This window comes from Perna viridis, chromosome 12 (assembly GCF_037379345.1).
Source record: "Perna viridis isolate PV_CMFRI_1.1 ecotype Kerala chromosome 12, ASM3737934v1, whole genome shotgun sequence".
Taxonomy (NCBI): Eukaryota; Metazoa; Mollusca; class Bivalvia; order Mytilida; family Mytilidae; genus Perna; species Perna viridis.
In genome coordinates, this window is record NC_142456.1 from 29,906,267 (window position 1) to 29,923,364 (window position 17,098).

General features: G+C 33.7%; 2 protein-coding genes across 2 annotated transcripts; both read right to left on the reverse strand.

Annotated features, from left to right (window-relative positions):
• Window positions 1–540: 540 nt before the first annotated feature.
• On the reverse strand, window positions 541–3,624 carry LOC148601970 (globin-1-like). Its single transcript, XM_088556230.1, has 3 exons — window positions 3,175–3,624; window positions 2,177–2,402; window positions 541–1,582 (listed from the first exon to the last, which is right to left on the reverse strand). Exons 1-3 carry the CDS (start codon window positions 3,282–3,284, stop codon window positions 1,370–1,372), a joined length of 549 nt encoding a protein of 182 aa, XP_088412356.1. The 5' UTR covers window positions 3,285–3,624; the 3' UTR covers window positions 541–1,369.
• A 5,289-nt stretch (window positions 3,625–8,913) lies between these two features.
• On the reverse strand, window positions 8,914–15,965 carry LOC148601971 (uncharacterized). Its single transcript, XM_088555290.1, has 2 exons — window positions 15,819–15,965; window positions 8,914–14,416 (listed from the first exon to the last, which is right to left on the reverse strand). The coding sequence occupies exon 2, from the start codon at window positions 14,344–14,346 to the stop codon at window positions 10,930–10,932; it is 3,417 nt and encodes a 1,138-aa protein (XP_088411416.1). The 5' UTR covers window positions 14,347–14,416; window positions 15,819–15,965; the 3' UTR covers window positions 8,914–10,929.
• Between the last annotated feature and the right edge of the window lie 1,133 nt (window positions 15,966–17,098).

The following is a 17,098-nucleotide window of genomic DNA, read 5'->3' on the forward strand; positions in this document are numbered from 1 at the left end:
AATACACATGTAGTTTCGATATTTTGTCATAAGATTACCAACTAATTAGTAGCTCTTGTTATACCTTTCAAGTTTTATTACATGTACACGTAATGCGTTTTAATAAAGCATTAGTTGTCTGATTTTGTTTCTTTTTTTGCAAAAATATTAACACTTGCATCACCTTGGAGATAGAAAAAAACTATTAATATACAACGAAATAATATAATTAACAGCTAGGCGCGGATCTAGACACCTTGAAAAGGAAGGGTGCTAGCCGGGTTCCTCAGAAAAAGGGGGATGCTAGGACATTTTTTGCCATTTTTTTTGTCAATTTTGCACATGAAAATGACAAATTTTCCAATAAAAAGAGGGATGCCGTACCCCTGCACCTTTGCACCCCTCTGGATCCGCCAATGGTAAAGACCGGATCGACTAAATAATACATCTAAAATGGTACAGTGAAAGAGATTGCCAATGATACAATACTAAAAGGGAACTCTGAGAAAAATACATCACATAGTTGAATAAAACAATTCTCACATAAAATGACAACAAAAGCAATTTTTGATATTTTAATTTCTATGACATTAAGTCGTTATTTTGAATATATTACTTCTGGTTAAAGCACATTCCCAAATAAAATGTGAAAAAAAACATCATTGATTTTGCGCAGGATGTTTGAGGGGGTCTCACCCAACTACAGATACTTCCATAAGTATCATCGCTATAATAATGAACCATAAATTGCCTGGTTAAATTCCTATAAAAGAATCTTAAGGTTGTACTTATGAAATGTTTATGTAGTTTGTAATTAGCATACCCCGGCCCCTGTTAGGGGTTGTAAACAACAAAACATAATAGACATGTTGTTTGTTTGCGGTTTTTTTTTTAATAGAAATTTATGAATAAATTTTGAATCGATAAATGATTCTTTACTTGTTCCCCTACCGAAGCAGACTCTATATTAGTTTCGGATCACGGAAACATTTTCAAATCGTATGACAAAAAAAAAAAACATTTATGGTGGCTGACCCTGTCTGAAGCATCAAAAGCAACAAATTATAAAAAGAACGACGAATTGTAAATAAGAAAGAGATGCATTGATGATAACGCATCTTATGGGACCCAAACAGGAAGTGCACAAGTATGGCTTATCTGTTCGATTTCGTCACTAATTTTATTTTGAGATTTTCCTAAAATCCTCCTTCAACTCAAACGTAGAACAATCATATCGCTTGAAATTGAAGAATAATGTAAACCCAAGAATTTGAGGTAAATCTAATGGCACAAATTAATACATGAATACATCAACTTGTAAGACATGGAGACAAGGAATTTGCATTGAACAGACAGGCGTCCCGACAATAAGTGTTATTGGTAAAATATATCATCTCGGGCTATTTCTAGGGCTTCTCCAGACTCCTGTCATTTCCGGAATCTGGATTTTATCCACAGCTTCCTCTTTCAACATTTTCTGAACGTCATTCGCAACAACAACTAATGCCTCCATAAGTTTAGTCCATGAAGTTTTGTGAAGATCCGTCAAACTACGAGACTTCATTGTATCTTTGACCACAGCTGGCATCACAGTACCCATCCACTGAAAAATATACACATAATACGGGTACTGAGAACAAAGACATCATCATTACATCGTATATATATATTTTACATAACGCACGTGCCTAAGACTGATTGCTTTTTAATATCACCATGATGAGAAGATATTTTGCTTCTGGATCTTTTGGACACGGAATGTTTACTCTTTAAGTAAATTAGTGGTTTTTCCAAGTCTATCTAAAGCTAACTGAAGAAAACTTTAAATGTACGTTGTATTTAAACGCATACTTTAAATTGTTTTGGCATGTCACACTCGCGTAGCTACACATGTATATCCATGACAATACAGGGGCGAATCAAAGATATTAGGTTAGAGGTGCTATTAGAAGTAAAGGCCAAGAGAAGTGTAAAAAATAAAAATTTCATGGCTAAAAAATCCCAATTTAAGGGGGCGTAACCCAGGTTTCCCCAAATGAAACGTCGCCTGATATACTTGGGTATATGTGACTCATTATAATAACACAAATCGGTTAGAAAATTTTTCTGCATTGAAAGTCAAAGGGTAAACGTTATCAAATTGACTGTCTTCTAAACCTATATGCAACAATACCATTCTACCCGTCTAGCTACATACCTTGAAATGTTTTGGTCCCACGTGTCGTTTGTGGTGAGCTTTACACGTGGTGACCATAAGCTCCTCCAGAGATTCAGGATCGTCCAAACTGTCAACATATTCGGTTAGTTTATACATAATTGAGAGGGCTAGACCACGCAATCGTTTGTTGGCTTGCATGTCTTCTTCTCTAAGGTCTTTAAATTCTTTGAATATAGGCTTTGATTCTGGATGCATTTTAAATAATCTGAAGTAAATGAAATATATATGACCATGCCAAAGTACTTTAAACCCGCCGCATTTTTTTGCGCCTGTCCCAAGTCGTGAATTTCTGGCCTGTTTGACTTGTTTCGTTCTCACCTTTAGTTTTTTGTTATGTTACTTCAGTATATAGGTGCAACGCTTTCGGTGCACCTGTGTATAATAATGTTTTGGGGCCAGCTGCAGTCTGCCCTGAGTGGCGTGTGGCCAGGGTTTCTTCGTCGTTTATTGACGACCAATAAGTGGACCTGGCTGGGCTGACAGTTTCATCACGGTGGGGTTGTTGTCTCTTTGACATACTCACCATACATATTCTCATTATATATTAAGCACAAACCGACTCAAGTTTATGATGGAGAGGAAAGGGTTAAATAGCTCTAGGAAAAAAATGCTTTCCCATATGACATAAAGTTAGAATTTAAGATTGGATTTGTATATTGCATATCAGCACAGGATAAAAATATATCTTCCAGCTTAAAGTTTAAAGTACACAAGAAGTCAAAAGACAGAAATGCAATATATGTACGTTCGTCTTTCAAATAAACTTGATGCCATACATGTATGGGTTATTTTCTTTACTAGTTCATGCTTTCAAACTTCGTAAAAACACCTTATTACATTTGATAGAGCTTACAATGCCCTTTTAAAAAGCAGTGCTTTTTTCCTAATGTCTTTAAATTATTGCACTTAAAGTTGTGTACATGTATGTGTGTTCATTTGCAATGATATTGTAACATAAATGAATAATGCTGACTTACTTGGTTATAATCTTGATCCCAGTGTTGGTTTTATCTGCCCATAATATATACCAACTTTCCTTTAGAGCACGAATTTCATCTTTGGTAAAGAGTAAGGCTTTCTTTGACATTGCACTTTTCGAATAACACTTATTAAATATTAGAAAACAAAACACACACACACCTTTTATATATCTAATCGCTAGTTCCAAAATTTGCAAGTGTTTTCAAATTTAATTCAAATTCCAAAACAAACACCGTACTTGTTGCCTTAGGAAACTATTGCTATTAACATCATATTTATGCGTTACAATTACAAAATTCCATGTCATGTTCAGAGCATGTATTGACAACCATTTGAAAGGCATGAATAAAATCGCATCAATTTAACTCCTTGTTTAATGAACCGTGTCAGGCTTTTCCATCTATTTTCCACAAATTTCTTAACATGTATTTCAAATCAGATTTAATGAAACTTGGTACATTTGATCGATTTTATATTTGTTCATTTAACATGTATACATTCAACACAAAGCACCAAAGGATCTTTTATTTCCACAAGAAAAGAAAGGTATACTTGTGGTAAATATAGTTCTCGTGGTGATATAATGAATAGGAGCATGAACTATCAATTTGAAAGTGTAAATTAGTTATTCTATATTCTTTTATGTAAGAACGTCTTTTATCTTTTTGGTAGAATTGTTTACCTCGACAACTAAGATGTGATATGGGCTACTCAGTTTTACATTATAGAAATATGAAGTGATTTATAAAAAAAAAACAAAAAACGCATCAGTGACCTTTTCATACTGTCAAAGTTACACAGTAGGAATCGGAAGATTTTAAGATATTGATGGTTTAAAAATAATCCTCGTTTAAGGTACAAAGCACTTACAGCGAGTAATATGGTTAACTTCATGGAATAGAGTTTGTCTTCCCTTTAAGAACTCCATAGGTAGTTAACTGGACATGAACAAATTGACATAATACCTGAAGTTAACTATATTACTCGCTGTAGTAGAATATGGTCTTCGAAAATAACGCGTTAGATAGATTATACAGTCAATTAGTATATGATTCTAGAACATTCTGGCACCGGAATAAACAGGTTCTTCTGTGTTTTAAAGGACACGTGACGTCAAAAGATCGTAGTATATTGTTTTTTTCAAGTTCTCTTTAAAAGTAATCCAGGATGTTTTAGTACTAAAAATTAAAGGAGAGAACGAACAGCTCATCGGATCAAAGCTACACACCAAAACAAAAAAATATGTGGCAAGAATAGTTAGTGAGGGGGTAATTGTATTCGACGGGGGCATAACAGGTATGGCAGGACAGTCGTAGTAGTTAATGAGATTTAAATAATCAATTAATTGATATCTGTAGCCAAATAGGTTTGTCGCTGGCTTGTCACCGCACGGGCTAGGATTCGATCCACGATGGCGGAGGTATAATTTTGCGAGTCAAATCATGCTGTAACGTCGCATTAGGCGCCCAACAATATAGCACACGAAGCTTGTTTAGCTAGTGAGATATTTTTTAAGAGTCGTTCGTGGTACGAAGATTCTTGAGGTCTTAATTGACTTGGCTAAATGATGAATCGGTTTGTTGCCAAGCGGTCTATGGTTCGATCCATGGTGGTGGAGGTCTATTTTATGGTCTACCTTTACACGGGCAACACAAATGCAAACACTTGGAAAAACTAGAAACACCCCACACACTGCCTTGAAGCATGCTATTTACACCCAACGAAAAAAAAAGAAGCAAATCAAAACAAAACAAAAAACAAACCAAAACAAAAACAAAAACAAAAAACAAACCAAAAAAAAAACAAAAACAAAAACAAAAACAAAAACAAAAACAAAAACAAAACCAAAACCAAACCAAACCAAACCAAAAACAAAAACAAAAACAAAAACAAAAAACAAAAAACTAATACAAGTCTGCCCTATGAACTTGTTGCTTTCGGAGAGACACGAGTGATATTCCGCACATATAATGTAATGTCATTTAAAGCGAGCACGAAGTGAGCTCAACAGCAACCGGTGTGTACGTGAAAATAGCGTTCTTGGGGTTGTCCCTAGTGATAGCTATCAGCCAAACATACATAAATCTAACTTTTTGGCTCTGTGCATCTCCAATATGTGTGTAAACATCCTACAAATTTCAAAAGCCTAAGTCAAGTAATAGCCGGGCAAACCATGTAGCTCTATATGTATCTTTAACGGATAGTGGTAAACTAAGATGGCATTCCTCCCGACTTTTACTCACAGGGTATGAAATGCACAATTAGCCGTCAACGAAATCGAAACTCTAGCTGTTGACATAATCAATGAATTGATTTGATAGAAAAAAGAACGGATATAGCGAAACGTAACAAGTGCATCAGTGTATAACCTAAATTCAAAATGGAAATGCGTAGTAAATACTTCAAGAGATCATCAAAAGGTCTTCAATAAGTACCAATGGACTTGTAGGATCATATTGACATTTTTCATTTAGTCTACACCGTTCATGATACGGATTTAATATATGGGATCTCTAGTATAATCACGCATAGAGAAATAAAATCAAAGTGCTGAGGCACTGAGTCAAGGAAGACCTCATAAATATTCATGTAACCAAATTGCAAGCTAAATAAACCGATCAAAAACTTAGTCATTTTAAAGAGAACCATCTGTTTCAATGAAATGCGTATTAATACTGCTTGTTTATTATTGTATTTATGGATCTTCTTTTCTTTTATTGTTTTTGATATTTCTAACTGTTTACGTTTATGTCCTCAAATTTCTTGACACTTTACATCTAAACCAGCATTTCTTCAAAAATATTATCTCCAATGTGAATCACTGACTATCAATATTAGATGGATTTTCAAAGTAAGAAAAATTCCACACTTTGAAATTTCGGGTTGGAGATGCTTGAAGTAGAAATGAATCCTGTGGAATAGGAGAGCTATGTTGACCAATGACCTAATCTAAAGGGAGAAATGAGCAAAAAACTTCTCTTTGTTTGAGCTTTCTTTGATTTATAATAGATTAAATGAACAAATATGTCAATATTGTTAGTTTTCAAACAGAATTTACTAAAGCTTGTCCTTGTCATTGTTGTCTAGATTAGGCTCTGAGTTGAAAATGTCAAAACTATACACTTTTTTACAATAAATAATTACCTTTCTCTAGGAATTTTTCAATTTAAACAAGGATACAAACTCTTGTTATCAAAACTACTATGCAGTTTAAAAATCTTTAAACTAAAAAAAAAAAAACTTTGTTTGTACCTCATATATTTTAGCAATTTAAGATTCCAATCAAGATGGAAAGTCAAGGATATAGAAATGTAGTGAATACAGGAAATATGTCCTTCTTTATAACAAATGCACTTTGAATATAAATCCATCTTTTCTACTTTCCAAAACAAAAAGGTTACTAGTAAACCCATGCCCCATGAGTACCACTTTTTATGATGAATCATTATTGGGCTTAAGCAGAGTGTTTTATACCTGTTTGCCTTCAATAATGTATGTGCATTTATTTCATTTTTTTTTGTGTATTATTAAAATACAAGTAACTCTTATGTTTTAACAACAAATAAGTGCTACGAAATCAGACTTCATATTTGTAGTTTTTATTAAGAGATGTTGACATGTACCAGCACTTGAGAATCAAGATTTTTGTTTCATGCCTATATAGTGTCCCAGCACAAAAATAGTCCATTTTGTTTTTGCTATCTCCTTGCTACATCTAGTGAAACTTTAAAAGGGATTACCACTGAAAAAAAAATCAATGAAAAAATGATAACAGTGCCTTTGATAATTGCAATATGTTACAATATGTAAATGCATGAAAATATACATGTATATTAGCCACATCATATGGAAGTACAGAAACCTCCTCTTGATGAGAAATATTCTTACATGTACATATAATTGTGTGCAAAATCAGGCAAAAATAGAGGTTGGGTGGTTATCATTGTCTCAGGTTTTTACTGGTTTTTAAGCCACCTAGTCAGTACTGGTTGATTGAATTTTGCAAACAGTATAATTTCTGTAACATTATAATTTCTGTCCTACATTATAAAAAGTTAATACAATAAATATATATTATATTTGAGTGTTCTGAAATGTTAATCTTAAAATATCTCTATCAGATGTCTGATGCCTCATTAAAGTGGTTTGAAGTGGTGAGTGTAAAACAATGAATTAAAAGTCATTTCATGTACTAGACAAAACTTCTTAATACAGAAACTGGAAAGTTTACTAATGATATTGCTTAAGGGCTTCTCCCATGTATGGTTTCTAGTTACCTGATGATTTATAATGATGTCTGGACCCCCCCCCCCCATTTCAAAATATCTGGATCCATCCCTGTATGTTGATTTCTTTATGAACAATTAATGTCACACTGTAAAGTATATAACAAATTTGATACATGTATTATTATATTACCAATATCATAATTTCATTTATGAAATCTTTAATTAATAATGTACTGCATATGCCAGTAACCATAGTTAGAGTACATGCACATATATTGTTGTAGTTTTCAGTATAAATTTCCTGTTCACAGACATACTGTATGTCTGTGAACAGGAAATTTATTATACAAATGTAAACTGCAATTTTTTCTAAGACATATGACAACTGTTCTACACTACATATAGCAATGTTTCAGTAGACCTATCACCAGTTCTGAAAATTTTAAATCATTGTGTACACTGGAAGTATATGAAAAAAATTGTGTATACCTTCACTTACCTAATACATTGTACATGTCCCTGAAAATCAGCTCTTAGGAAAGGCCTACTTTTGGTTGCCTTGATATCCATCATATTTTCAATCCACTTTCATGGACATAGAATTTCTAACCTAATCTAATCCATCATGTGTCATAAAAATCCTGTATCTAACTTTAAGATCTGCATTCTAAATGAATATCTTGACAATGCACTAAAAAGAACCATATTGACAATCAATTATGACTTACATGTATATAAATATAATACACATGTACATTCCATACTGAATAAGGGTAGTCCAACGGTGTGATATAGGGTATGCGATATACATGTAGGTCTAAGGGTGTGATATAAAGTATGCCACATAGGTCTAGAGGTGATATACATTTGTACAGTACGCAATATAGGTCTAGGGGTACGCGAAATAGATCTAGGCTTGTGATTAAGGGTATGCGATGCAAGTCTAGGGGTGTAATATAGGATATGCGATATAGGTCTATGGGTGTGATATACAGTATGCGATATAGGTCTAGGGGTGTGATATACAGTATGCGATATAGGTCTAGGGGTGTGATATAGGGTATTTAAAGCACAGGTCAGCCACAATGATAATGATTGAAAATTTGAGAATGGGGCATTTTCTAATACAATCAAAATGTAATCAAATCATTTTTAACATAATTAGGAAAATGTTCAGCAGGAATGTCATAAGCAGGGACTCTTTATGCTCTTTATGCTTTATTGTTTGACTACATATAAATACCTAACGTTTACTAGATATCCCTCTTTTTGATAGATCAAGATCAACTACTGAATGTAATAAATATGCCACACGGCCTCATTTCAACCCAATCTAATTCAGATTAGATTTTAATTGCTTGCCCTTTTTTCTTCGTCGCATGACTTCATGTGACATAGAAAAAAGGGGGAGCAATTAAGATCTTAATTTTAATTACATTGCCTTTCGTTCTTACCTTTGTAACAGACATTGTTTATGTTTCTGCTTTGAAATCATTAATTTAACAATTCCATGATTCAAATGTTTATTTTCTAGTTTAAATACTTCATATTGTTTGCTACATGTACATGTACACATTGCTTGCATTTTAAAATCCTGGGATCAAATCAAACATGATATATATATATAGGATTTACATGTATTTAAGAGTACAATGCGTATAAAATATAGAACAGCTTGAAAACTCTTAGCATATGTAAAAATATTTATCAAAATTGTTCACAAAAATACCTGTAATTTACAAACACTATACATAGTACTCTTTCAAATCTTCAGGATCTGGCACAGGCGGATCCACACACTTTTAAAATGAGGGGTGGCAGCTTGGGTTCCTCTGAAAAAGGGGGGTGCTAGGACATTATTTGCCATTTTTGTCGATTTTACACATGAAAATTTTAATTTTCCCGTAAAAAGGAGGGATGCAAACTCCACACCCCTCAATGTAATCATAGACACTAAAACTATACTTACGTTTTTTGTACATCACAAAATGCGTATAGTGCAGCTCTGAAAATCCGTTATTAGAAGCTCCCGACTTTCTCAATAGATTTTTAGTCATGATAGTAGTCTATATTTAACTCCTTGATAAAATTGACAATTTTAAAAAAATAACACTTTCAAACCTACAGGACCCATCTTGTAATGCTAAACATTAACACTCAAAGAGTGTAAATCGCAGGTAAAAAGATCCGTCATTAAAAACTTCTGGTATCTTATTATGAATGTTTGATTGGGTTGCTCGAATAACCGAAAACCTCGATGTGAAAACCCGGAAACCTCAATAAAACACGTTTTGGGGTAGTATAATTGCTCACTGTGTTATTTAAACACACTTGCATATAAGTTTTTTATTAGTATTCCAGCACTTTCTAGATACCTAACGAAAGTCTGTAATAATCAATATGGCGTCAGTTCTTTGAAATTAGTCACTTGTCCTTCCGACGTCATATTGTTTTCGGTTATTAGAGGTACCGTGCTTGACCTGCGATCGCGGTCGGACTATGAAAAAAAAAAAAGTCATGCCAATTACACGGCGCATTCTTTTCTGTCCACTTGCAAAATCTTACAGACATTTTTATTTTTCAATTAACTGTTGGTGATCAAAATGATGGGAAAATAAAGTTAGAACTATTTTAAAAGAATTTTTGCATAAAATTTGGTGTTGTAAAATGACAGACATTATTTTTAAAAGCCTCTTTCAAGGGGAATAATTAGCGACAATGTTCTTAAAAGGGGAGAAGGAAAATGTTCAATTATAAAATATTGAAATGTTAAAGTTATAGGGATTTTTTGTTGTTGTTGATATTACAAGAAATAGGGTTTGGTGACATCCACCCCCAATATCTCTTTGAAATGTTAAAGAATGTCAGTTGAGTGTTCTTTATATAAATTAATAGACTCAAAAGTACAGAATTACGATCATTCAAGGATCTAGGAAAATCTATATAGTACTATTGGTGTTAGGTATGATCTATCTAAAAGAATAATCAGGGGAACCAAGGTTATAGCGGTAATCAGAAGAATGTAACCTAGGGAAGATCAGACATGGAATACAGACATACACAACAAAGAACATAAAGTAACTAATATCATACATACAAGTAACAAAAGCTAATGAGGAACTCGGACTCCACTAAAAACTGGGAGCAGGGATCAGGTGCACCGGTAGGGTAAGCGTCCTCTGCTTTTCTAGGAACACCCACTGAGTAGTTCATAAAAAGTCAAGTATAAGGGGTAGACGATAGAGGAAAGAAAAAAAAAAGCAATAACAAGTTTCTACTTCCACAATTTTAAAAAATAAAATAAAAGGATTACATAGAAATATAGTGCATAAGAATTTTTGGAAGTACTTATGAAATTATTAAACATGAATTATACATTACAAAAATGCAATATACATTTTATTACATTATGTACAGTATGCAACTCAGGGCAAGCGGTGACAATGCAACTAAGTTTTATGTGCAAAAAAAAAAAATTCTGAGTTGGACGATTGCATATTGCTGCTCTTGACGATCGGAATGTTAGTTTTTTAAGTCAACATTGCCATAGCTGGAATCTACCTCAACCTCAGTCGATGGAAACCCATGATTACTTTTAGCTTTCCTGGGGGACAGTCGTTGGTCCACCTTACCTTTTTTTCTTTTTAGTTGCGACTTTTTTGCTTTTTGTTGAGTGCCAGACGACGGATTTGAAAGAGCAAGGTAGAGATTAGTCTCTTTGTCATCAACGCACGCTTCGTATAACTCTTCGATCTCTGTAGCCGCATTGTTTGCTCGAAAGGTCAACTTAGACATTCGTGTTATTTGTCGGTAGTTTCTTACTACAAACATTAATGTCATGTTGACGACAATACTTACGAGAAGTGAACAAGTAAGCGATATAACGGCTTTCATGCTAATTGACAATGCAATATTTCTTCCAGGTATAGGTATGCATCTCTTCAGGGAGTCTTCGGTTTCGAACGTGGCCATGACGCATGCAAAATCACTTTCATCGATTTTCGTTGATATGAATGTGTATCTCGATTCCTCAAAAGGCAATGTCTGTATTTCTACACTTTGATTATTTGAGAATAGTTGAAGCTGGAGATCTGTGTTCTTCACAGCACCATAACGGCGATAAATGATAACTGGACTAGATGCTACAATGCCGTAAGCCAGTTTGAAATCCTTGAAATTGTCGTTGTGACATTTTGCGATTATGTTTGAATGAATATACAATGGGTCTGACTGCGGACATGCGTAGATGGGAAAACAAGATACGTGATAACCTCTTACTTCTGGTGGCGAGCTACAACGTCCTGATACTCGTAAAGTGTAGTTTCTAAGAAATAGAAGACTACAATCACAATTAATTTTAGGAGTATTGAGGACTTTTAATCTGTCATCTGGAACGACTACAAAATCATTTCTAGCGAGAATAAGTGTTTCTAAATAAATGAGTGTTTTTAAAATGTAAATATTTTTAAGGCTTGAAATACAATTCATACTAATGTCGAGATACCGAAGACGTTTTAAATGAATAAAAGCCATTGGTAAATCTATCAAGAGATTTGTGTTCAAGTTCAATGTTCTTAAAAATTGCGAGTCACGAAAGGCATATCGATCAATTTCTGTTATTAAATTATGATCAAGATATAACGTTTGCAGTTTACCACTACCAATTCCACCAGGAACATATACGATTCTATTGTAGCCAAGGTACATATCTATCACACTAAAGCCTGTTCTTATTTGGGTAATATTATTGTGAGACACATCCAGATAAACTACCGAAAACCGATTCAATAGTTCACAGTTTGGTAGGACGGCCAAATTGTTATTGGAAATATTCATGTAAACATATCCACCTGTGTATGGTGATGAATTTTTAAAAATTTTGTGTAAATCAATATTTTTTAAGAAGTTGAAGCTTAGGTCAACAAGTAATTTGAATCTTAAATACCTGTAAAGACGATGATAATTGTTTGAAAACAATAGATTAATATCACCATCAAGGTTTATATAATTCCTACTGAAATTGTATGTAATGGAATACTGGGAATGTGGATGTAGCGGGAAACGTCGACTTTGAGACAACATGACGTCTAAAGACTTAATCTTTGATATGCGATTTTTTGCGAAATTTAGGAATATTTGCGCTCGATCTATACGTAAGAAAATTGTGTCTTCAAAATCAATGGTCAGGCGAAGATTTGAAATGTTGTACAAGTTGTTATCAGATAAATCAAGATTCACCGCGGAGACGTATCCATTCAAAGCTTGATGCTTAAATGTGAGTGATAATGGAGATGGTAAATGTCTTATATTATTTCCACTCAGATGTAAACTTGAAACCACAGGTGACTGCAAAGTTGAAGTAGAATTAGGATGTAGTACCGCATGCATTACATTTACACCTCCCGTTTTCATGTTGTTTATTGAATATATTGCAATGTTGCTTAATAATTGTGAACAGTTTTCTTTGAGATCTTGTACAACATTGCCATCAATAAGTATTTTTGTTTTTCTAAATGATCTTTTTATATTGACTTCGCACAAAAAGTTCGTTGGAACACAGTTGTTACGAAGATTTAGAAGTTCTAATTTTTCAAACTCGTAAACTTGGTTGTCCTCATTTTCATAGTTTTTGTTTTCACAAAATAATCCTGAATTTTCTATTTCCAAGCTTGAGGCATTTTTGAATTTTCTATGCATTTCAGTCAAGACATTTCTAGTGTGGAGAGGATTACGAGAAATGATGTAATATTTTGCAGAAGGTAAATTACTTGGTAGATACTTGAATCTATTTCCGGAAATATTAAACAGCTCCAGTTCCGTATTCAAAGATAATTCTAAGGATAGATTTTCTAGCCTGTTATCACCAAGTTGTATATGACAATGTTTTTCACACTTAGGTATGGGCAAGGAAAGAGTGTCTTGTAAACAGTTCGACGAAAGGTCCAGAATTCCTGCCCATGGAGATTCAAAGGTGTCCTTTAAGGATAAAAACTCATTTGGAAGTTTTTGTATCTGATTTTCATTCAAAAACAAGTAAGCAAGTTTACCCGACCTCAGGCTCACGTCCTCAAGGCTTTGGATTGAATTTCGTGATAAATCTAAATATGTTAGGTTTATCTGGTCTCCAATTACTAAAGGTGATACTATCGATATGATGTTTCCTGCGAGGACCAAAGTTTCAAGGCTGTCAACACCAGCCAATGCTCCCCATATCTGCTCGGTCAAGGAATTTTCCGAGAGATTCATATGCTTAAAGGTATTCTTTACATTATTGAAAGAACCTTCTACTATGTTTCTAAGTCTGTTATTACTAGCTGATAGAAACTCGATGTGATAAAGTGCTGTAAGATTTAGACTAACAAGATCGTTTGTATCTAGAATTAAACTGAAGGGGTTCTCATTTCCGAAATTGTGAAATTCGACTGAGGACATTTTATTTCCTGATAAATCGATCTTTGTAAGAGACTTCAGACCCAGATCTGAATGGAACGAACATTTCCTTATTCCAGTCTGTTGGAATCGCATTGTAACGGTTTGCAACTGCGAAAGTCCTGCAAATGCAGAATTTGGGAAATTCTCAATTAAATTCCAGTTCAATGATATCTTTTTCAGAGAACCTTTAATTGGTCGAAACACTTCTGAATACAGAAAACGGAGACCAACACTATCAAACATTACCTCTGTTACATTTGTACCATCAAAAAGTCCACTTGGCAAGGTTTCAAGTATCCAAGCATTGTTTGTTGTATTGAGTAATTTAAATTTATGAATATTTTTAAAATCACATGCCGAAACTGGAAGATGTGTCGGAACTACTGGATTGCAATGTAATGTCTGTGAATAACTACGACAGTTTTTTGGTAGTTTTCCAGTCGTTAAAAGTATAGACATTGAATAAAGAAACGTCAGTTTTATCAACTCCTCAATAGTTAAACCCATGATTTTTGTTTAAATCCAACACCGCGTATGTCTTTTCAGGAATGCACTATTAAAAAAGTAACTTTTCCTTCTGAAATTGAATCAGGGCATAGAATTAGCTGGTTTGATCAATTATAAATATTAACGACAAGCAATGAATACAACCACAAACGTGCAAAACATTTATACTGAGTTATAAGTCTAATATATGATCATAAGTTCTTGACAGACCACTTCCGTTTTATATCATTTATATATTCTGTAGGTGGATATAAACTTATATTTACTTCCTTCTTTTTGTTCATTGGTTCATAGAACTTGACAGTGAGTGTTTACTTGGTGTAAGTGAAAAACTTTTAAGTTTCATTTCTTTTTTATTTGATAAATCCAATTTACTTAGAAAAAAAAAACAGGCTGAATATGTTTTTGCGTGGACGCATTAGCGGAAGGATGCAATGGAAAATACGGCATTATGGGAGAATGCCTCAAATGTTCTCATGTGTATAAACCATCGTTATCATACAGTATGAGCGGCCGTTCATGTCATTGGCGGAATAACACACGGGTCAATGACATGAACGGCCACTCATAATACAAACGCATGTTATATTTAGATAAATCACACCAAAAGACTTGCAGAATATAAATAGATTATTGAGCTAATGTACAGATAGTACACATTTATAAACGCTAGATTTTTTCCATTATGTATATTATTTAGTATTATTGCCTAAGGTTTTCTATATTGTCTGAGTTATTGGTCCTCGGATAACAATATTGGACTAAGACTCAGACAAATGGGGTCTTACAGTGAATGTGAAGAAAACTAAAATAATAGTGTTTTGTAGAGGCGGAACCATTAAAGCCAATGAAGAATGGGTTTATAATTGTCGAAAATTATATATTGTTGATCAATTTTGTTTTTTAGGAGTAATGTTTCATTATAATTGTATTTTTTGATAACTCAAAGACACTGTGCAGAATAGGGTAGAAAAACAATGTTCAGTTTGGGAAAAAATAATTCCTTATTTTTTATCAATTTGGATCGAAGATCAGAATTGATATAGCAGTCACCAGTGTCTTTAGATCTGAAAAGCCCGTTAGCGTTTGCAACTATCTCTTACACCGCCACAGGAAAATATTTCCACTGACGTACCCCTGTTAGGTTCAGATGCAAACACTTAGGTCCCCTTTGCCATTATTTCTAAAATATCATGGTTTATTCCATGCTATTTACGCCAATAAATAAAACCAACAAACAATTCTTATTTCGAAACAAATATGCTGATTAATTTGGTTTCCAATAAAAAATCTTTGACCTCTAGCCTCTTATTATTTCGACGCATTACCCGAATAAACCAGTAACCATTTACGTGTGTTTAAATGCTAGACGCATAATAAACCATTTGATGTTAAAAAAAAGGAGGAAAACCCCTATAAGATTATAAATCGCCATAAATCCTAGAAAGAAAAATAGAAAGAGAGGTACGTACCGTTGCTCAGTACAAATCGAAAGAGCTGTCTTCACATTTCATGCGGGTCGGTCCCAATATTTACAAAACAGGGGCAAAGATTCCGATGAAGAAAAGGGTTCCAGGCTATTATTTGTTCATTTTTGGCCAAGTTCTACACAAACTGATAAAAAAGGGTGACTCAACCTCCGAAACCATCCTGATGTATCCGTTTAATTGAAATGATCTCAATCTTGACAGATTTTTAGTACGATCATAGGAAGGAGATAACAAATAAAAGTAGAACTTTGCTGAGACGGCGTGTTAGAAATTTTGATAATCGATTTTCCCAATATGGTGTCAGTCTACAGTCTGTTGAAATTGCTATTTATAATTATCTGCATAATTTGTCTATGCGACAGTTTGTAGCTATTAAGCTATTTTAAAAGCATACATTATCCATGCTCCCAGTTTGTAGTGGAGTCCGGGTTGCTCATTTGCTTTTGTTACTTTGTATGTATGGTTTTGGTTACTTTGTGTTCTTTGTTGTTTTCTGTTTTCCGAGTTTGGTCTTTGTCCCTGTATTACATTCTTTTGATTACCGCTATAACCTTGGTTCCCTTGATTTCTCATTAAAATGTGTTCTTCAAGAATTTTTATGGTCCACTCTTCTTTTGTGACTCTCCGAATCCGCCATTGTCATCTAAGCGTTCCATGTAATATAATTACGTAAAATGGGACTCTGTAAGATGCCACGTATTTTTTTTACGTGGCAACAAGCGAACCACAACAATCTTGTGTTTAGATACGTTTGAAGTCGATTTTGATTCTTTCTTTTTATATCGTTATCCCAATTTTTGCAATTTGTCGATTATTTGAGGGGTAAAATCGATATAAATTGATTCAGTACATGAGTACATTGATTTAAAGTATTTACTATATTGTTGTTATTTGAGACTTACGTAGTAAGTATGGCTGTGAAATATGATGTGATCATAAAGCTCCACTTGTAGAAAATGTACAGATAGACTATTGTAAAATTTACTAAATGTTCAAAGATCAACTCCTAATGCCATGTTATACTAAGAACTCGGTAGATTACCGCATATGTATGAACGACATTTTAGAATGATAAAATTTTGGTTCAAAATTTTGAATTGTAATAATTGTATTGTACAATCATGTTACAAGGAATTAACAGCAAACTGTATGTTGTGTGTTAATTGGGTAACGTGTATCAAAATATATTATATAATTTAGGTATGAATAACCTATGGGACAGCCAGTTCTACCTGGGTTTAGAAGATTCATATTTAACTGTT

Coding starts and splice junctions, on each gene's coding strand:
- LOC148601971 (XM_088555290.1), bottom strand. CDS start 14,346: ATGGGTTTAACTATTGAGGAGTTGATAAAACTGACGTTTCTTTATTCA.
- LOC148601970 (XM_088556230.1), bottom strand. CDS start 3,284: ATGTCAAAGAAAGCCTTACTCTTTACCAAAGATGAAATTCGTGCTCTA. Junction 2,403..3,174: donor GGGATCAAGATTATAACCAA/GTAAGTCAGCAT, acceptor CATTTACTTCAG/ATTATTTAAAATGCATCCAG. Junction 1,583..2,176: donor TGGGACCAAAACATTTCAAG/GTATGTAGCTAG, acceptor TATATTTTTCAG/TGGATGGGTACTGTGATGCC.